The following is a 21,290-nucleotide window of genomic DNA, read 5'->3' on the forward strand; positions in this document are numbered from 1 at the left end:
CCATAGATAATTATTTTTAGCCAAGAAAACCAGCTATTCCACTATCAGCTCCGATACGATCGATATCTCCGCAGATCAACTCGAGCTTCCTTTATTGCTCAGCTTAGCTCAAAATCCCCAACCAGCAACTCATCCCACCAGTCAGCACATTGCAGACATACTCTAAACTTTCGACCTCTCCCTTTTTAATATCTGAAGCGTAAAGCATCTAATTCTCACAATGTCTGATCAAACAGTCAATATCCCACAACTCCTCATCATAATCCTAGTCGGAGCATTCGCAGTGCGATATCTGTTTTTCTCCGGGTCCAATAACGGTTCTTCAGGTTCGAATCGCAATAGCGCAAGCAATGTTCGAGCACGAGAGGCAGATGTAGAGCGTATACAACAGATGTTTCCGCAGGTGCCGAGGAGGAGTATTATGTGGGATTTACAGCGGAATGGAGGGAATGTAGTGGCTACCACGGAGCGGATATTGAGTGGGAGAGGCTTAGAAGTTGTGAGTATTGCTATACCTTTACTATGTTTCAAACATCTTGCGACAAGCTTCACATTTTACATATATTCTTCTCACTTAACCTGATATACATTTGCTAATATCATGCAAGCCTCCTCAATCTTTCCAACCTCCGCTCCCAGCACCCGCCGCCGCCTCTTCAACATCAATTCAATCTTCTAAGCCCACCCAGCCAGATTTAATAACACGATACAATCTGAAAGCGAAACTAGCTGAAGAACAAGCGGAAAAACGAGAAGCTGAAGAGCGAGAATCGAAACAGAAGCAAGGAGGGGGTGCAGCTTGGAGTTCTAATAAAAATGAAAGACAGGCGCTTTTGCAGAAGAGGAGAGAGGAGATGATTCTAGCGGCAAGGAGAAAAATGGAAGCGAGAGTTGCGAAGGAGGTTGAGCAGGGTGGAAGTGGGTAGATTGGAATGGGATGGGAGGGTGGCGTTTTGAAAGGATATTGAGATGGGAGTGCGGGGATGGGAGGAGAGAAGAGATGATGGATGTGTGCATGGTAATGTACAACTTCTGTATAGCTTGTTCATAAAGATTTTGATAGCTGAGTTGATTCATAAAGTCTCAAAATCAAAGCAGATGTTTACCAATTCAATTATGGCCAGTGCCAGGTAGTTCTTGAATGCTTGATTATTTAGGATTCACTCACACTCTTTGGGGGACGCTAAGTCCTAATTTGGGTGTTTAGTGTATGTTTCTATGTGATCTCATCTTGGGACGCAGAACTGAACCGTTTTGAAAGGGAGTAGGTACCTACCCAGTGAGTAATTTATGGGTATTGTCTCGCAACTATGAACTGTATCGACGCACCTGCCAAAGATGGCTGATGGATATAGTCTAATTCCAAAAAAGCATCCACGACTTGCATTCTTGCATCTGCTAAGAGGCTGATCTCAGCATCATTGCAAACCAATACAGCTTACTTCTCCCCCGTTTGTCCACCCTATTACAAATGTTCCTATATCCTTTATATCCATTGTACATCATTTAATGGCACATGCCCGAGTTTGAATATCAATAATCGTATGGCGCAAAGCGTCATGAGACGTCCAAGTCTCCGTCGATTTAAGCAAAGCACGGATGGGTCAACATCCCCTCCTGCAAACTCTTCTTGCACACCCCCTTCCAGTTTCCGTGGCTCGTCGTACTTTACTTCAAAGGTGGTAAAGCGGGCAAAGAAGGCAAGCGAAGATTCACCGAATTATTCATCTCCTTTATCTTTCTGGACCAAGCGGAATTCACCAGAAATCGAAGAGAGCCCCCACGGAACCACTGTTGTAAATAACCCTAGTTCTAAAGCAGAATCAAAGTCGCCAAGGAAAGATGTTCAAGACTGGAACATTACTAGGCTTTTTGATCCAATTCCCAGTGATTCGATCAATCAAACCCCGGTACAAGGTCCATCTCATAGCAACTCGGATTGGAATGAACCGAAATTTTTTGACACTAGACCAATTGTTCCACAACAAGGAATTGACCCGCCTCGACCTGCGCGTGAAGGTTATGAATGGGTATGGTTTCCAGCAGGATACTGGGCTGAGCGTGAACTACCAGCAGGACTCAGCATAACAAATCCAGAAGGACTTAGAAGTAGCAAAACCTATTTCTTTTCAAGAGCTGCTGAGAGCACGAGCAATGACTCTGAGGGGTCCACATCACCAAAAGGCTCTCGAAGATTTTGGGGTAGCTTCTCTTCCAGAGTCGTCAAACAGTATTCAGGGCAATCTTTCAAGGGGTCCATTAACTCCGCTATATCTTCAAGCAAAAGTGAGAGATTTTTGAATACCTTGCAATCGATATCACCGACCCAATCTCGGAACGATTCTCCTTCGGTTGAGTCCGAAGGGCTGTGTGGCAAGACAAAACGCAGCACACCTTTAAGACGCCATCTTGCAGTACCCTTCAGTAGGAAGAAAAAGGCCGTATGTAATGATAACCTTTCTTTTGATATGGTTTGCTGATATCCGTACAGAAGCCTGATACGTCATCTGTTGCGTCTTCACGAGTTACGACATCTAGCCCTCAAACTGCGCGGGTTCTCGAGGGTGCCATTGGCTATTTCGATACATACGGAGAGCAGCCAAATGCTACATCGTCATCCTCAAACGCATCGATGGGATCGAAGCCTCGGTGGAGATTTGGAACCCTTCCATGGCATCGGAGGTTATCTGACAACTCAATGTCAGCCTCTAGTTCCATATGCGATCTATTGGCCGGAAAAACGCCAATGGGAACACCAAGATCCGATCAACGTTATGTTGGAGCAGCGGGAAAATCATACGTGAAGGGTAACTGATACAGCGTGGAGTAACATTTTATTCTTGATACTAACACTTGTAGTTGAAATATCGGAACCTGATGCACCTACTTTTCTTCCGTCTGTAAGTGTACTTGTTAGCAACATCTCCAGATGGGATGATTTGCGACCCCAGTAGTCATCACATACATTTCATCCATTCAAAACCAATACCTTTTAGACTTTACTAGACAATGCGAAATGTAAATTAACAACACAAATTAGGAAGCTCAACGTGTCGATACACCGCTGTGGTCCCCCAAGCGAGACCCACGGCGTGGCTTTCTTTCAAACATGTTTCCTTACGAGAGCGAGCAAAAGGTACCAGAGAAACACTCTAGTGGCACGGCGAGACAGCGACGTGATACAAACCGCTCGAATTTACGTCAATTGTTGAAAACGCCAACGCTGTTCACCCCAGCTAGTCGTCATGGGTCACCAGAATCCGAAAGGCACTCCAAATCGAGATCTTCAACACCCATGAGATCTTCTGTATCGCAGCACTTTTCGAAAGCCCATGCATTTGAACTTAATGTTCCTGACCATTTACCTAACAGTCCACTATGCCCCGCAAATCCTATGCACCCGAGCAACGGCCAGGCAGTATGTCCAATGCATGGTCGCAATAGAACCCAGAGTCACTCGCCTAGTTTTAGTCAAAGTAGAACTCCTGATATTGAGATAAGAGTGATATCAGATCAAGAGTGAGAAGGGACGATTCTGAGATGGGTTGCTGGATCGAGTTGGAGAGGAGCTTGTAGACCAATAACAGATATCGATTAGCCACTGCAGTCACTAAATTGATCTAAATTCTACTGTATACTTTTTCACTTCCTTCTTGTTGATACTGGTTTTGGAATAAAGAGTTATAAATATTTTATGAATAACTATTGATCAATCCCCATCAACATATGCCTTCTGTGTTTGTAAATTTCGTGATATCATTGATGAAGAACGAAAAGGGTGAACTTCAAGCAACCGAGAAATTTCAGTTCGTCTGTGGCCAAGCTCGGCAACCGTATTTTCTTTTGGCTCACTCGCGACAAGCTGCAATAGCTCACTTTCCAGCAATCTTGCTTCTTCTTTAATCCCGAAAACAAAAACTCAAGGCAATACCATCTTTTGACATCGATCGAATCGATCATCATGTCAGCTTCCGATCAAGATCCTTTACTTCTCCTGCGACAATCGATAGCCTCAGAAAGTCCTTGCATACCCACTACCACAGAAGATGCAGCATCCTCAGTAGACCTGAGTCTGGCAACAGCAACCTACCTCCACTTTACTTCACCCCTCCAAGTATCAATTCCATTCACGACTGCCACACGTTTCATTTCCTCGGACAAGCCTGTAAATCTTCGCAGCATCTATTTCGCATGGCAGCAACGCGAACTAGCAATCCCAGAATACAATGCATCATCAACGACATTGAGCGCGCAATTGGCAGCAGAGGGCGGCGCTGGTGGTGAAATCCAAAATTTGTCATTCGTAGAACGTTTGGATCTTATTACGTGGTTGGAGGGCGCGTCGGACGAATCGCAATATATTAAGCCTTTAGCTTCAGATACGTCAAATGCGACAGCCTCGGCGCAGGTTGCTTCTGGGGCGGCTGGGGGAATAGCACCAGTCACGAGTGGTATGGGAGGTAGGCAGGGAAAGAATGTTGATCCTAGGCTAGCAGAGATCTACAATGGGGAAAGGCGGATGGGAGATAGGAATAGTGTATTGAGGGGGATTAAACCTACGGTATGTGCTTGTTATTATATGTTAATCTTCACAAAAACTAGGATTTGTGAGATTGAGAACTGACTTATTGAATTTAGGATTTCTCTCATGTCCGCAAACTCGCAGCTCCATTCCTCTCACGTAAAGCTGCACACGCTGCCGCACAAAATCTAGCAAACAACCCAGCACTCGCTCATAACCTCAAACCCGTCCGGCGCCCAGATCCTATCATACTTTTGTCTCCATCAGCGTCTTCTATTCTTCGCATGTCTAATATCAAATCGTTCCTCGAAGGTGGTGCATTCATCCCTCCAGATTCAGCAAGCTCTACTTCCAGTTCCTCGGCTTCAATTCTACATATTTCGCGTTTCATACCTTCCATAGATCCTGCACGACCAATTCGTTTCATTATTGTTGATACACCAGAGCAATTTAAGCCGGAGTATTGGTCAAGAGTCGTGGCGGTCTTTACTACTGGTCAAGTTTGGCAATTCAAGAACTATAAATGGCCACTACCTACAGATTTGTTCAGGAACACTCTAGGCTTGTTCGTAGGATTCAGAGGAGAGAGTCTACCGGATACAGTTAAGGGATGGGGAAGTGGAGTTCTGGCTTCGCAAGTCGAAAGGTGGGCTCCACAAGCAGGTCCAGCTAGTAGATGGAGGGATAAGGAAGTGGTGGAGAATATTTGGAAAGCAATTGAGGGAAATATGAAGGCCAAAGGATGGAGACGGGATTCTGGTCCAGTCATTTGAGTTGGACTGACTAAAGCCATGGGACAGAAAATTGTACTAACGAGCGGTTTAATGCGAATAAATAAAATCGGCGCTCAGGAGTTATTACTAGTTGATTTGGGAAGAAGAGTATCATGAGAATCACTGAACCGGTAATGGTGGAGAATCTGTGCTACATTACACATACCTAGGTAGTCTATAGGAGGCGTAGAGGTTCTGAAATTTGATCAATCGAAGGACTACCAAATGAACTTGAATCAGTAAGGAGCTGAATTCGACTTTGTACTATACAGAAATACAGAAATACAGAAATATTAGAGGTGAATATAAAGAAACTCTTGAATCTAGAACTTGTATAAAGAAATTCTACTAGTATCTATGCAATTTAAATGTCTCGCTTCACTTCATACGTTTCATACATTTTTGGAAAAATTTCGATTGAGGGATCAGCTTTCTCGAATTTTAAAGTTCTCGGACAGAATGGTCCTTCCCTTCCCTTCCCTTACCTAGATTCCCTAACTCCGCGTCATAAGTTTTATACGAAAACAACTCAACATTCGACATATCTTTTATTCTCAGATACAAGTAACTGTTCGGGAACATCGAATTATCTTTCATAATACTCCCGGGATACAATGTAATACTCCTTACCAAAGGAACACTCCACGATGATGGTGTTCTCGGGAATTCTCAAATCAACCAACCAAAACACTTCTCATCCCTCAGCCACAGCCACCCTGGATTCAACATCACAACAACCTGCAACTAGGGCTACTTCTAATGAAAGAAGCAAGAGTACCTCACCTACGGTGTCAGCGACAGCGGCATCTTTGATTACGGATCCAGTGGGAAGCCCGTATATCCGAACGAAAGAAAACCTTCTACCCCTAGATGCCGAAATACCCGATCTCCGCGAGTTAAACCATAGCCTTGAAGCGCTTGCGGCTATCTTCCCCGATGTTCAAGTCGAGGTGTTCCGCGAGATGCTTTCGAGCTTCGAAGAAGAATCTAGATTGGCTGTCGTGACGGAAGCTTTGCTTAAACATAAGATGAAATATGTGCGGGGACGATATAGAGTCGCGTCGAAGGAGAAGGAAAAAGAAAAGGCTGATGGCAATGAAGATGAAACCAAGCTACAGGACTCAAAGGGGATTGTACCCGTGGAAGAGAAATTTAGGTCTGAAGGATATAAGAAGGCTGTAAAGACAGTTGCATATCATGAATTTAAGGGTCTGCCGCGGTCGACAATCAATGCAGTATTGGCGGAGCGTAACCATTCTTATACTTTGGCTCGACCCACACTTGTCGATTTATCTTCGAAGTCTTGGCGATTTTCTATATCATCATTCTTCTCTCGTCGAAAACCCCTGACGGCAGTGGAAGCAGGGCACCACCCTCTTGTGGTTTGGCAGTCGTCTGGACAAGGGTCTATAATGCCAACTATCAAGACTACGGGATCACCGGAATTGGACAAAGAATTATTTGATTCTCTCATTGCACCATTACAGGAACGAGCATTATTGGAACGAGAGGAGAAAGATCATGCCCTAGCACTCGAAATAAATAACCACGAAGCGGAAGAGCAGGAAGCTTTGCATGACTGTGAATGTTGTTATACCGCATATGCATTTGAGGAACTCTCTGCTTGTGATATTGGAGGTCATTTTATATGCTTTCAATGTATCAGGCACGCAGGCAACGAAGCCATTTTTGGGCAAGGATGGCAGAGGAACATTGATCTCAATGGTGGAACCTTAAGGTGCCTCGCGGCCATGGCGGGTGAGTGCACAGGATGCATTCCACAGGAGCAGGTGCGACGAGCCTTCCTAGAAGATAAGGGTGAAGAGATTCTACGGAAATTAGACGAACGTCTAATCGAAGACAGTCTTCTGAAAACCGGACTACCACTTATTCGTTGCCCATTTTGCAATTATGCTGAGATTGATGAATTATATCTCCCAGAAGCTCAACAATCGTGGCGCTTGAAACGACTTGGTCCATCTTCTATCTATACTATTTTAATTGTGGTTTTGGGCGTTGGCATGATACCCTTCCTTTTACCTTTTTGCATTCTTTTTTCTTTCCTATTTTTATGTCTCTCCTCGAAACGCACATTTGGCGACTATGCTATCGATCAATTCCAAGAATCTGTTATTCGTTTGCGTAGGAAGCAACATGGTCTTAAATTCGTCTGTCAAAATCAACGATGTGAAAGATCTTCCTGTATTTCATGCTCGAAAGCATGGAACGATATTCATATCTGTCACGAGTCTTCTTTGCTTGCTCTAAGAACGCAAGTCGAACTTGCGATGTCCTTAGCGATCAAGCGAACTTGCCCACGTTGCAATACGTCATTTGTGAAGTCTTCGGGCTGCAACAAATTAACATGTGTTTGCGGTTATCAAATGTGTTATGTTTGTCGCAAGGACATTGGATCTGGGGAGGGATACCGACATTTCTGTGAACACTTTCGACCAAATGGTGGGAGACGTTGTACGGAGTGCTCGAAATGCGACCTATATCGATGTGAGGATGATGAGGTTGTGGTTAAAAAGGCCAAGGAAAAAGCAGAAAGAGAATGGATGGACAAGGAAGGTGGAGGAATAGGTGGTGATGAAAAAGTTCGAAAAGTACTAGAGCAGAAATGGAAAAGAGGGAGAGATGTTACTTGGTGGGAGGGTGAGGGGTGGTGGCAATGGAATTTGCCAAACAGTGAGCAAATACTTGATAGTTTGATTGAAGGTGTTATCGAATGATTACTGGGCACAGGGGGCTATGGTTTTTTGGGAACACGGGTATCAGTGGGTAATTCAATATTGGGATAGGCATAGGAATGGGGGAAATAGGATAAGGATATGTTGAAACGGAGCGAGGGGGAGTTTTGGGGGACTCCGATTAGCGAGTAATATTGATTACTAAGATAATGAGTAGTATAGTACAGAATGAATAAGATCATGATTGAAATTAAGATTGAGTTTAAGAGGGGAATAGAAGTGACAGAAATACCAAAAGCTCTGAAATGTGGTTTGGCTGACTATTTATTGCTTGCTTTGCCTTTGAGCATGTGATATAGAGTTGAATTCCCCATGGGGATACAATCTTGGCGATCTAGCTTTACAAAGGGTACTTTGGGGAGATTTATTCTAGTATCAACAAGACAAGATAACGTCTACTGAAAGAGGTTGAGGTGTATAATTTGAAGTTTTCATTGCCGATATTTAATGAAGCTAGGTAACTCGAATCAACTCATTCCATGCCTTTGCTAGCAAAACACAAATCAGCCTTATTCGAATAAGTCCGTGCATGCAAGGCTAGCCACCAAGACATCATCTCAGCCTTCACCCAAAGAAAGCCCGCACTCACTACAAACATGTCTCAAGTAGAGAAGCCACACCACCACCACAGGAAGGATTCGCACTCCTCACCTCCACTCATCGTGATATTGTCGAAGCAAGCGCCTTCAATACCTACGGCACGCGCTTCGCAACCGGTTCCGCAGACGGCAAAATCAAAGTCTACAATCGCCATCACGACGGTTCGTGGATGCAATGCGATACATGGGGTGCGCATAACGGCGGGGAAGTTCTGCAATTACAATGGATGCCTCCTACTATCCATCCGAATCTCATCGCATCTATTGGTACCGACGGACGGTTTAAGCTGTGGGTTGAAGATCCTACGTTGGCGCCAAATAAGGGACGCAGATTTAACTCCCACAATAATCGGCCCGTGTGGGAAACACGATCGCATACTCGCGCGCCGTTTTTGAGCTTCTCGATTAAACATCATGCGGAGAGTAGGCATACCTATATTGCGCTGGTGGATCGCGATGCGCAATTGATTATCTATGAGAATGAAGAGCCGGAGAATATGACGGCGTGGACGGAACTCGATCGGGTCAATGTGTGTGAGAAGCCTGCGAGAGGAGAGGAGGTTAGTTTCAAGGTGGCTTTTGATCCGAATTTGGAACCCTGTTATAGAGCTATTCGAGAGGGGGTTCCGAGAGATGCGCTGGGATTGGTCGTCGCGAGTATGAATAAAGCGAGTATATGGCGCACGAAGGAAATATCGCATACGGTTAGTCTGGGGAGTGCGAGTACGAAGGAACTTTATTTGGCGGCGGAGTTGAGGGGGCATAGGGGCTTGGTGAGGGATGTGACGTGGGCGGCCGGGAATATTAGGGGGTGGGATGAGGTGGCTACAGCGTGTAAGGATGGGTTGTGAGAGTTTTCCGGGTGGTGGCTGGTAGGGAGGGTGAGGGGTTAGAGGGAAGAAGTAGTGATTCGAGAAGGTACCGGAAAAAACAGTTACGCGAAATCCGGCCCAAATGACAATTGAGAATGGAGCAAAACCCGCTCCTTCCGGGATTGGTGCAGGATTAGCAGGCCAAAGAACGAATCGAAGTAGACAGCAAGAAGCTCAAGGTAGAGATGGAGCGGTAATTCATGCCGTGAAGGAAATTTCTAGGTTGGAAGCAGATCGAGCGCCAGTTTGGAAGGTAGAATTTGATGCAGATGGGCAATTATTGGGGTCTACAGGGGATGATGGCAAACTAATGATGTGGAGGAGAGAACCGACTGGTCTTTGGAGTAGAAGCGCAGAATTGGCGATGAACAGAGCCTGATAATTATCATGATCTCGGTCAAAAGAGAAATTGGTCGAGAAAAAACAAACACTATTCACGTGGAGTATATCAATGGAGTCTGGGGATTATTCAGAAAGATACCGTAGGTTTGGGTTTAGGAGTTAAGGGCGTTTTGATGAGAGGTTTGAGTCTAGGTGTTTATGATAGTGGAGGTATAGAATATATAATAGGATGGCTCTGACATCTTTAAACAATACCAATTTCATGTACATTTCGACTATTTCAACTCACCTCTTATCTAACTCCTTAAATACCTCGCGTAGATCTTTTTACCCATTCTTAATCCGCAGTAAATAAAAGCCGTTGAAGCGGCATGCAAATTGACCCCACTAGCTTCGTCATCTATTCCCCTCAGCCCTGTCCCCCCACAATTTTATGCGATATGAACTCGTGTCTTCTCAGCCTTGCACCAAGGCTCCCCAAATAAAAATAAAAAACCACATCTCCCATCCATCTCTCATCGCATGTCCAATTCCTTTTTTCCCCTTCCATCCACCCCCAAAACCATCTCAATTGAATGCACCCCATCTCCCCCTCCCACCCATCATGAAAAGCACATCTCCCACGCGCACGCGCTCCTCGCTCTCCCTCCCCGAATCCCTCTTCCACCTCTCCCTCACCATCCTCTGTCTCTCCCTCCTCCTCAAAACCCTCTCGCGCGAAAATGGCGAACCCCTCATCGCATCGCTCGCCTTCAGCGGCCTGGCTTTCTCCGCTACCTACAGCATGATTCGTTGGCTGGGCCCAACGTTTATGAAAGCAGGACTCAAGGGAAAAGACATGTCGAAGCGCGATAAGAAGGAGATTCCGGAGACGATGGGCGCGGTCTGCGCGGTGGTTTATTTGTTGATCATTATTGTGTTTATCCCGTTTCCGTTCTATAAGGATATTGTGGCGGCGACGAGTGGTGGTGGGAATCGGGATGTGGTTAGGGAAGGGGGACTGGAGGGGTTCGGGATGGATGTGGAGAATGGGAGGTTCTTGCATAGGTTCCCGCATAGTAAGGTGAGCATTATGAAGTGCATGATGGGAGGAGGTCATTTAATTGGAGAATTGGGATTCTTTGGCTTCTGTTTTGGATTCGATGGGAAAAACAATGGACATATATGTTAACATAAAAATAGCTAGCGTCCTACCTCTCCGCGGTCCTCTCCCTTCAATCCGTCGTTATCATCGGAATCGGCGACGACCTCTTCGATATCCGATGGCGCCACAAATTTTTCATCCCCGCCATTGCCTCCATCCCCATCCTAATCGTCTACTTTGTCGATTTTGGCGTCACCCAAATCGTCATCCCCATCCCCCTACAACCCTATCTCGGCGAGCTCTTCCAACTCGGTCCTCTCTACTACATCTACATGGCTTCCATTGCCATTTTCTGCCCCAACAGCATCAACATTCTCGCTGGCATCAACGGCATCGAAGTTTCCCAATCCCTCATCATCGCCTTCCTCCTCGTCCTAAACGACACCCTGTATCTCCTAACCCCCTACCCCCACCCCGCAACCGACCTCCCACCTCTTCTCCCTCTACATGCTCCTCCCCTTCATCGGCGTCTCCCTCGCCCTGCTCTCCCACAACTGGTACCCCTCTTCCGTCTTCGTCGGCGACACCTACTGCTATTTCGCCGGCATGGTCTTCGCCATCTGCGGCATCCTCGGCCACTTCTCCAAAACCCTATCCTGCCTGCTCATCCCCCAAACCTTCAATTTCCTCTACAGCGTCCCCCAACTCTTCCACCTCATCCCCTGTCCCCGCCACCGTCTCCCCTACTACAACACCAAAACAAATCTCCTCGAACCCTCCATCACCCCATGGCCTAACCCCCCGAAAAAACATCAACACCTCCTCCTCTCTCTCCTGCATAAATTCTACCTCATCCATCTCAAATTCAATAGCGAAGGCGACATCATAGAAAGTAGTAACTTCACACTCTTGAATCTATGGCTTGTATGGTTTGGCCCACGCAGAGAAGATCGATTGGCCATGGAGATCTTGGGAATGCAGATGGTGTGTGGATTGATCGGGTTGTTTGTTCGACATCGCTTGGCGTTGTTAATCTTCAAGAGTGATAATTTGAGTGTGTAGATTTGGGGGAGATGGGTTGCTTTATGGGAAAGGAAGAGAAAGAGTGCAGAAGAGAAAAGGGAAATCGGGTATATATATTGAATCTCAAGATTCGGAGCGTATGTATGTATATATAGATGTACTCATATGGAGATAGATAGACATTTACATTTTTTTTTTACAACATTACAACACAATACCACATACCCGTCCGCATCATCAAATAATACATTCATCATTTCAAAAGCCTCCACCCTCCAAGAAGAAAGATGTTGAAAGTTTTAAAGTTTTTTTTAATTAAAAAAAAATACGAGTGATCTAATCACTTCACTACGTCGAGGTCTGTTTCCTCGCACGATCCGAGCACTACAAAGCTCATCAATGAATATCCATCCATCAATCCCCACCATTTCGAAAACCCATGTCATGCATGTCATCCCATTTCTCCATCTTATCGCAGAGATCCCCTATCATGAATATATCCATTTCAAAAGGATCGTGTCATAGGACCATCTCAAGAACGAGTAGCATCCATACATAACATAGCATTCGTCCCACTCACACCCAACCCTATCCACCCGTCAATCCATCCAAAAGCAAGCCATAAAAAAAAACAAGACAGGAGTGATTGCAACTCGCTTCTCAGAATTCTTTTCCACAAATCCGATCAACCCATCCACACGAAATCATCGTCAATCATCATCAACAAAGAAGCTACTCGTACAACAAAGTTTAGGTATGGTAGGGAAGGTATTTTGTTTTGCCATTGCCTGATGCAAAAAGAAAAAGAGTCCAGTTTTCCGAACGAACAAAAGTAGTGATCAACTGTGATCAAGATGTAGAACAAAAAGAAAGAATTGAATAATCGAAGTAATTAAAACTTCTAAGACTCCACCCCAATGTATTACGCCAGCTACGCCCCTGAACCTTATAATAAGATCATAATCCGGACCCCATTTTGAACCCAAACCAAATGATGCCGTCCGTCCACCGGTCCCAAACTTCCATCAGCTGAAACCTCACGCCGAAGTAAAAGGACAGATGAGGCAATAACACGCCTAAAGCGATATCTAAAACTGTATGTTACAATGCGCCATTCGAGTGTTGAGGGGGCATATTTTTTGGTGATGGTGAAATCTTGAGTGTATCAACAAGACCATGATTGACTTTCTTGTTCCCATCAACTGCTACAGTTTTGCTGTCAAGAAGAGCCCCTATGGAATCAATTTCGTCGATAGCCGAAAGTGTTGACTTGGGAACTGCTGGTGATATTGTAGGACTGCTTCCTACAGAAGCCTTGCGCCCACCTGAACCATTGGCACTCTGGCTCTTCTGTCGAGCGGTATAATCTTTGATTGAAATTTTTTTCCTGGCAGGACTCGGGTTGACAGTATTTGCAGAAGGGTATGATGGGAACTGAGTTGTGCCATACGGCGAGATCGCTGATGAGGGTACCGCGGAAGCCGGTGTGAGTGTGCCTGGAGTTCCGGACAGGTTAGGTGTTGTAAATGTTTGTGTTGGAGACATTCGTACGTGCAGTTCAGGTGATTTGTGTGAATATCCATTGGTGGATTGTCCAGTCCAGGAAGGAGGTTTCATTGTCTGCCCGGTGACGAGTATTGGTCCATCTGTATGATAATCGCCAGAATTGGACGTGAAGTCGGCCGACGGAGTCGATGACGAAATACTAGCATTTCGGACCCTAGTATCGGTGGGCGATTGAGTAATTGATCGATCTTCCTGGATTGGTGAGTCAATATCCATTGCCATTGTAGGCGAAGAGTGATTTTGAAGACCTCCGTTCATCAGTCCTGCAGCAACATTTGTCCGCTGCCGCTCCTCATTCTTAAATAACTCCTGAGCCTTTTCCTGTACTTTGAATTTTTTCATAAGCAAACGCCTCGAAAGTGGCAAGACAGGCCTCTTTGGTATCAACTTTGTTTTCTGCTCGTACCATGCATCTTTGTCCGGGCTTGTTTGTGTTGATGAATCTGCATACACGACATTCGAGGTTATTGAATTCTGGCGTGATCGGAAGCCCTCTGATTCATCTGATCGAGAGCCACTCGAATCATCGCGAGATCGAATGGGTTTCGGAGAGGCTACAACTTTTGAAGATGTCGCGCTGAGGGGTGACCCCGATTGTCGACGCGATGTGCTGGCGTCGACATACTGACGTGATCGGGATCCATTAGATTTTGCGTGAGCCGACTGTGAAACGGCAGTTCGTGATGCGAATGATTTCTGTCGGGGTTTAGAATTTGTCTGTGATGCCGTAGCAGTCACCGGGGAATTCACATTCGAACCATCCGATGGCCTCTTTTTTTTCCGTGGCGGTTCCTGTTCCTGTTCCAGTTGTTTGAATTTTTCTTCCAACAACATCAACTTTCGTTTCTCTCGTTTCGTCTCTGTCAAAACTGCATCGGCTTCAGGGCCATGTATTGGTGTGGGATCACGACTGTGAGGTTTGCTACGCCCGGAGCCAGAAATGGAACGGCTGTCATCGTCGTCGTTTGTCTCTGGCTGGCCTTCGCTAGCAGCTCGACTATTGGTGGCGTGGCCTGTACTTGTGGGAGAGACGTGCTGCTTGGGCTTGCGACCCTTCTTAGATTTCACCCCATTTACACCATTGGATGGCTGTTGGTGCTGACCATGCACTCTGCCGTAGTAATCACGGTGAAATCGTACAAAGGCGCACTCTTTACCGGCATTGCAAGCACAACCTCCGTGATCCGATAACACCAGGTTGATCGAATGCGACACACTTTGGTATTCGGCTTCGGTGATATCAGGTAGCCTATCGTCGTCATCGCCATCAAGATGAAGGGCACGGTCTAGCCTTGACTTGTCAACGAATTTGAAGTCCCAAGGTAATGTAATCTGCTCGTTTGGAGCCAGGGCGCTATCGAGGGTCAAGTAGAAATGATACTCGCTTGTATTGGCAACAATATATGTTTCTAAGTTTGCGTTCGCCCTACAGCTTCGTCGAATGTATCGGCACTGGGATCCTCCCTTTCTTGTATCAATATACAAGGGTAATCCGGGAATGAAAAAGGTAAGAGGGCGTGGATGAGGACACTCTTCCCACCCATTGTCTGGGTTCTTATGATAGTCAGACTGAAACCCGACATGGCCATTCATCTCTCCAATTGGTTTGTTCGCCGGGGTTTTCGTTGTCGTGACGAGAGACTTCCATTGGACATTGGTATTGTTGATGTGAGCGGTCTTGACATCGACGTGCAACTTTGGGAATTGGTGCGGATCAAGTCGCATCTCGGTTTTTTGAACAACATCGTCGAATTTTTTGCCGACATCTTCTTCGAACAGCTTACCCTCTTTGATCCACAAAGCTAATTTGCTCGTGACAGATAGATCGACTAATGTATTTGTATTAATTTCTTGTGATTGAACATCATAAAGCGAGTGGAAAATGACGGAGAGGGAATGAATTTCGAAATTATCTGGCAGATTTCCTGCTGTGTGGTTAGGGCTTGGAGGATGGTTATGATTTCGTTTGGTAGCTTGAGAGCTAACGGAATGATGCGACCGATGACCTTTCGCTCTTTTTTGCGTGTGAGGCACAAGAGAGCCAGCATTCTCGTGGCCCTCTTGGTCATTGAAACCATAATTTTCAGAGGGCTTCACGGTCTTCTTTTTGTGACTTTTTGCTGCCGGCCTTCTATTTTTTTTGTCATTGTTATCATGGGTAGGTTTACTCTGTCGATATTGCGATCTTTCGTTCGCATGTGGACCGAGATCTCGTGGTGAGCAATCAACACAAGAATGGGCGAAGTCTGGCCTCAACACATCTACAGAGCGGTCGTAGTAGCAATCGATATGCTGCCACGTTGAGCAATCTTCGCAATATATCGTGTTTCCATCGTCCTCACAATTGTTGCAGATGCATTTGATGGTGTAATCTTCGTCCGCCAACTCGGTAGCGGGTTGAATATCGTGGGTAAGGGCCTCAACAGAAGTGAGGAAGACAGGCTTAGTCTGGGTCGCATTCTGCGTCGAGATTGATAGGGACCTTTCTGTCATAATCTAGGAGCCTTTGGGTGGCTATTCGAGTGAGAGGATCAAGGTGCGTTCACTGATTCCAAGACCTGAGTCGCATGACGAAGACGACCACGACTCGAAGCAATTAATTATCGCAGAGCGAAAACGACACTCAATTTTGATGATCTCTTTCATCAGCTATTGAATTAAACATGTGAGTCTTCTTGGCTTCCTTCCACGTATGCCAACAATGTAAGAATCGATCAAGAGGAAGTGTGCGTCGAGAGATGGAAGGATAGATCGACGATGGTAGTGCGGTTGGAGAGGATGGTCCGTTAGAAGATGATCTCTGCGAGTCTCGTGTATTGAAATGGATGTGCTGCAATTGAAACCGTGTTCCCAAATGAAAGGGTTTTCAAGTCCAGAGTGGAGGCGATGGGGACGAAGAGACAGGGCCCTCTTCGAAAAGATGATCTCGAAAGGACAAAGACGATTCAACCGAGTTTGCGCTTTGGAATGCTTACGCGTTATTGTACGATAATCGAATGGAGGCAAAGGATGGATAATAGATTTGTTGAGGTATCCTATTTGTAATGACGAGCATACATGAATTCGAGAAGAGTTGTGAAGGTAGAAGGGAGAGTGTGCCTGTATCTGTGGTAGAAAGTGGTAAGTGAGAGGGGAGAATTTGGTTGGGTGAGTGGCCCATTGCGAAGAGCGAACTCAGAAAGTTAGGAAGGAACCAAAAAAGCAGCTAATCCTGAGAGTATCTAAAATGCCTTGCCGCTTCAAGATTAGTCGTGAGAATGCGAGGAACGCTAGTGTCGAAGTAGATCCGTGAAGAGGACTCCAAAAACGAATCCAATGCTGCTTTAGGTTAGTGTGAGTGTGAGAGAAGGGTCGGTACTGAGGGGAAGAGAGAGAGAGAAAGATTGTGTTGTGTGTGTGTGAGTATGAGTGTTTATGTGAGTGTATATCTGTGTATATCTGTGTGTAATAAGTGAGTGAAGGAGAGAGGCCATGGAAGAAAAAACAAGCAAATGATGAAAAAATGAAAATGAAATAAAATATAAAATATATAAAATAAAACAAAATAAAATAAAACGGTTAGTAAATCAACATCAACATATCGAGGTAAGTAAGTAACGTTGGTTAGTGAATTAGCAAAGGAATAGTATAGTATTGTGTTGTGTTGTATTGAATTGTTTTGATTGAATTATACCTAGATACGTAAATTGTAAACATCTTCCAATTGCTCTTGATTACCTCGTAGGTACTTTTCTTGATCTTTCCTTTCTCCCGCTGTTTGTTTGTTATGTTTGAGGGAGGGGAGGTGATAAGAAGGAACAATGGTAAATGAGGGAGGAAGAGGTAAGTGAAGTGAGAGGTAATAATAATAAGGTTGTGCGTGATAAAAGCTGAGTATTGAAACGAGTGAAGTGGACAGGGGGGGGGAGTGAAGGGTGAAGGGGTAATAATAAGAGGGGGAGGGGGAAAGAGAAAGGGCAGATCAATAATAGGTAATAATAATAAATATGAAAACCATCCATAAATATAAGAATTGCGGCTGTGCGCACGTAGAGTTGATTATGATACCAAAGATGGAATATGGTTTTGGTTTTGGTTCTGGTTTGGCTTTGGCTTTGGCTTTGGTGAAATGTCGATATATAGGTGGGCAGGTTCCGAGGTAGTGAGTACGAACAAGTGAGAGTAGATTGACGAATGTTATATCAACTTATATGGAACCTGAGGTCGAAGGTGGAAGGTGGGAGGATAATGTACAGAGGAGAGTACAATGTAAGATGGATTCGGTAGCATGTGGGAAAAGATCGAAAAAATTAAAAAAAATGATAGAAATAAAAAGAAATAAAGGCGAGGCGCCCGTGTAGGAAGATTGATTGATCTCGTTAAAGTGGCAAGTAACTTGTGATTGGCTGCAACTTATAACTTATTGGGATGGATTATGGGATGGATTATGGGATGGATTATGGGATGGATAATGAGAGTTGCTTCAGCTAGACTCGAAAAGGATTGTATGTATGATGTATCTGCGTATCTAGTACATTGTAGGGAAAGTCGTCTGGTGTAAACCGCCGTTTGGAAGAGTCTATTATGTCCGGGTGTTCTCATTGTCTACTTGTACGGAGGATGTTGAATTTCGCGCTTGACTTTGAAAAAGAAACCGACCATCCGTTCGCTCAGATATGACAAATTAATAATAATTGGCTGGGTGCGGTCGATGGATGAGAAGAGGTGGGAGGGCAGACATCGATCGCTATGAAGAACGAAAATGTGTATCAGAGTATAAAACAACAATCTAATAAGTGTAGATAGACCTATGTAAAGAGTAACGAGTACGTACCTGTATGATTGAAAAGAGGAGCATACCTCGAGCATCCCTAGCGAGAGTACGAGTAGATGAAAATCATTGAGCGCGGAAGAGAATGGAATGAAGAGCTTCCGCCCTTGAATCACGTCAGCATACTGGTGCAGGGCGTATATACATCGAAAGAAAGGATTATCGATGAGATTGAGCTTGTGCTTGTTGTATACTACTACCACTACCACTACCACTTCCTACTAACCAGTCAACGTGCCATATGGAGAAATCTCTCAAGCTGCACAATGCGTGCCATGTGCATAATGCAGTGAGCCAAAGTGGTCCTATCCTATGAGAATCTTCTGTCCGATGGACCATCCAGTATCCTGCAATATAGACAAGGGGTCCAAGTTTCAAGTGTCCTTTCCTGGATTTGGAGATGATTCAATACAAGGCCATTACCAGGTTTCCCAAGTCGTGCAATATAAATCGAGCACAGTGCATTGCCTAGGCAATTCTGCTGACGAAACCAGCGTATCATAGAGGAGAAAATAATTATAGACTCGAACTTCCCCCCTTTTGATAAGAGCGATAAAGGTAAAGCGAGAAAAGTGGTTGGGGAAAGCGTCTCGTAAAAAGTAACAATCAAATCAAATCAAGTGCACGCAGGTGGCTACTGCATTCTTTTTATATGCTTCACTCGTCGGAAAAGAAAAGAGATGGCAGCCATACACAATCTGGCTTTCGAAGGTTGCCTTTACAACTCTTCTATTTGAGTTTAGCACGGCGATTCTATAAGTGCTAACGTCTCCGAGGATACGTAACCTCCAGAGTTCGCAAGTTAATTGGTACTTGGAATTGACTGGATCTAACTCTAAAGTGGCCGGACTCTTCCAATGACCTAAACATCGAATGAAAAAATGATGGTCACGTGATATGTCTCAAAAATCACAGTTGTAGATGCGTAAAGCTTTCTCACCAACAAGATTCGCAAGATTGGGAATACCGACCTGTATTCGTACAACTCGATCTTACTTACGAAAACGCTTGTCATGTCCCATCAAGTCCCTACCTATTCTTTGAATGAATGCCAACAAATCGGTCCCCACTAAAAGGGGTTGTGGGAAAATGCAGGGGTCAATATTCCATATCCGAGATGTCAACAATCCAATTGCTTTCTCGTGTTTTTATCAAAGAGTCTCACGTACGGAGCATCGCATGAGTTTACCTATCAACTAACGTCAAGATGTCCAGCTACTTTTCTCGGATGACCTCATATCATCCATATCATCCTGTCGATATCAATCTTTCCGGAAAGTATGTGGAAAATAGTTTCAGTCCATCCATCCTCGTTGTCACCTTTGGAACAACGTGGGCTTTGGTGCTCGGCGCAACACTTTTTGCGGTGAGGAGATTTTATCCCAGACTCAGTATAAAGGATCAAGGACTTGTTCTATGGTTTATCTTGAGTAAGCTCAATATGCAATTCTATTTCTCTGCAATGAAACCTAACATATGAATAGCGGGGTCAATTCATATCTTTTTTGAAGGATACTTCGTCTACAATCATGCTCGAATGGCAAGCAGGACAGATTTCTTTGGTCAACTATGGAAGGAATATGCTTTATCCGATTCGAGATATATGTCCTCAGATTCATTTCTGTTGACCATAGAGACATGGACCGTCGTGCGTATGCCATTATCCGAATGCTGAATGTGTAGTATGCTAACGATATTGGCAGATACTCTGGGGACCGCTATCTTACCTCACAGCCGTATACATCACCCAAAATTCCCAATTTCGGCACACCGTACAAGCACTTGTTTCAACAGGGGAACTGTATGGAAATTTGCTGTACCTTGGCACTAGTCTACTTGATGAGTACACCACTGGCAAACGATACTATCGACCGGAACCATTATACTTTTGGGTATACTTTGTATTAATGAATTCAATATGGTTGTTTGTGCCTGGCTGTAAGTACTAATCGCAATATCGACTCCATCATCGCTAACAATTCATGTTCAGTTGCCCTCTACGACAGTGTTATGGCTTCCGCAAGATCCTTCGAGTATTCGGATCCACCCTATGCAGCAAAGCGCACCAGAAAGGCCAAAGATGATGGAGGTAAAAAGGAAAAGGAATATCGCAAAGTTCCTGCCTCTCAAGAATCCGATACACGGTCGAGAAGGGGAAAGGCTAAATCATATAACGACGATTATTCGGGCTAGCTTCGATTGATAATAAATATCGGCGGTTGGTATGTTGAAACGATGTTCCGCTAGTCGAGAACATATGCCTCGCCACGATAGTTGGATACGATCCATCATGCATCATGCACTTCTAGATCAAAAGGGTTCGGGGTTGGGGAGGGTGGAAATATTTGGACTGGATTCAGCAAACGTCGTTATGAACTTATGATACCCTTTATGATTAATGAGTACATATCTTGAGATGGGATTTGGAATTGCCCAAATTAAGTCACATTCAAATGTCAAGTAGATATACTTCGTTCAGGGACTTTTGTTTAAGAAATGTTACATTTTCGATGGCATTCTACTTTGGATATCAACTTTATATTTAGAACAAAGTACTAGGTAAATGGGTATATTTATATGCATTTGAGCAACGAAAAGCGTTTCGGATGACAGCAAGTCTTCTATTCTATAAGTGCCGTCAAAAATTGTTCTAGAAAATCCAGAGATTACATTGTACCGTCTTGGAGTACCATCAATGTCTTCCAATTCAATTTCCATCTCCAATCTCCAATTTCCAATTTCCTATGGGCCGAACTACCGATACGCTTCTCGTAGATTTAATCAAAGCTAAATTAAGCTTACTTGTTTTCCGACCAGAGATGAGATGTGATTGGTTGACACTTTCATACTTTATGAAACGGAGTTATGTTTCCGGATGTGAAATTATATGTTGCATTTCCGAGGTTTGTTTGAGGGTTTCCAAGGTGTGAGTGAAGTGAAGTGATG

General features: G+C 44.6%; 8 protein-coding genes across 8 annotated transcripts; 7 read left to right on the forward strand and 1 right to left on the reverse strand.

Annotated features, from left to right (window-relative positions):
* Positions 1-220: 220 nt before the first annotated feature.
* Positions 221-926, forward strand: EAF02_008122 (uncharacterized protein; the record flags this gene model as incomplete). Its single annotated transcript, XM_038904170.1, has 2 exons — positions 221-499; positions 609-926. The coding sequence occupies 2 exons, from the start codon at positions 221-223 to the stop codon at positions 924-926; spliced, it is 597 nt and encodes a 198-aa protein (XP_038755892.1).
* Positions 927-1,544: 618 nt separating this feature from the next.
* EAF02_008123 (uncharacterized protein) lies at positions 1,545-3,523 on the forward strand (the record flags this gene model as incomplete). Its single annotated transcript, XM_038904171.1, has 4 exons — positions 1,545-2,441; positions 2,492-2,807; positions 2,860-2,900; positions 3,041-3,523. The coding sequence occupies 4 exons, from the start codon at positions 1,545-1,547 to the stop codon at positions 3,521-3,523; spliced, it is 1,737 nt and encodes a 578-aa protein (XP_038755893.1).
* Positions 3,524-3,961: 438 nt separating this feature from the next.
* Positions 3,962-5,295, forward strand: EAF02_008124 (uncharacterized protein; the record flags this gene model as incomplete). Its single annotated transcript, XM_038904172.1, has 2 exons — positions 3,962-4,561; positions 4,639-5,295. The coding sequence occupies 2 exons, from the start codon at positions 3,962-3,964 to the stop codon at positions 5,293-5,295; spliced, it is 1,257 nt and encodes a 418-aa protein (XP_038755894.1).
* A 647-nt stretch (positions 5,296-5,942) lies between these two features.
* On the forward strand, positions 5,943-8,030 carry EAF02_008125 (uncharacterized protein; the record flags this gene model as incomplete). The annotated part of the gene is made up of 1 exon (XM_038904173.1): positions 5,943-8,030. The coding sequence occupies one exon, from the start codon at positions 5,943-5,945 to the stop codon at positions 8,028-8,030; it is 2,088 nt and encodes a 695-aa protein (XP_038755895.1).
* A 186-nt stretch (positions 8,031-8,216) lies between these two features.
* On the forward strand, positions 8,217-9,898 carry EAF02_008126 (uncharacterized protein; the record flags this gene model as incomplete). Its single annotated transcript, XM_038904174.1, has 3 exons — positions 8,217-8,338; positions 8,658-9,481; positions 9,582-9,898. 3 exons carry the CDS (start codon positions 8,217-8,219, stop codon positions 9,896-9,898), a joined length of 1,263 nt encoding a protein of 420 aa, XP_038755896.1.
* A 567-nt stretch (positions 9,899-10,465) lies between these two features.
* EAF02_008127 (uncharacterized protein) lies at positions 10,466-11,742 on the forward strand (the record flags this gene model as incomplete). The annotated part of the gene is made up of 2 exons (XM_038904175.1): positions 10,466-10,924; positions 11,044-11,742. The coding sequence occupies 2 exons, from the start codon at positions 10,466-10,468 to the stop codon at positions 11,740-11,742; spliced, it is 1,158 nt and encodes a 385-aa protein (XP_038755897.1).
* Positions 11,743-13,069: 1,327 nt separating this feature from the next.
* On the reverse strand, positions 13,070-16,027 carry EAF02_008128 (uncharacterized protein; the record flags this gene model as incomplete). The annotated part of the gene is made up of 1 exon (XM_038904176.1): positions 13,070-16,027. One exon carries the CDS (start codon positions 16,025-16,027, stop codon positions 13,070-13,072), a length of 2,958 nt encoding a protein of 985 aa, XP_038755898.1.
* A 3,524-nt stretch (positions 16,028-19,551) lies between these two features.
* Positions 19,552-20,537, forward strand: EAF02_008129 (uncharacterized protein; the record flags this gene model as incomplete). Its single annotated transcript, XM_038904177.1, has 4 exons — positions 19,552-19,774; positions 19,829-19,992; positions 20,048-20,282; positions 20,335-20,537. The coding sequence occupies 4 exons, from the start codon at positions 19,552-19,554 to the stop codon at positions 20,535-20,537; spliced, it is 825 nt and encodes a 274-aa protein (XP_038755899.1).
* Positions 20,538-21,290: the final 753 nt, after the last annotated feature.

This window comes from Botrytis sinoallii (assembly GCF_014898435.1).
Source record: "Botrytis sinoallii strain Bc 23 chromosome Unknown BSIN_015, whole genome shotgun sequence".
In the NCBI taxonomy this organism is placed as follows: Eukaryota; Fungi; Ascomycota; class Leotiomycetes; order Helotiales; family Sclerotiniaceae; genus Botrytis; species Botrytis sinoallii.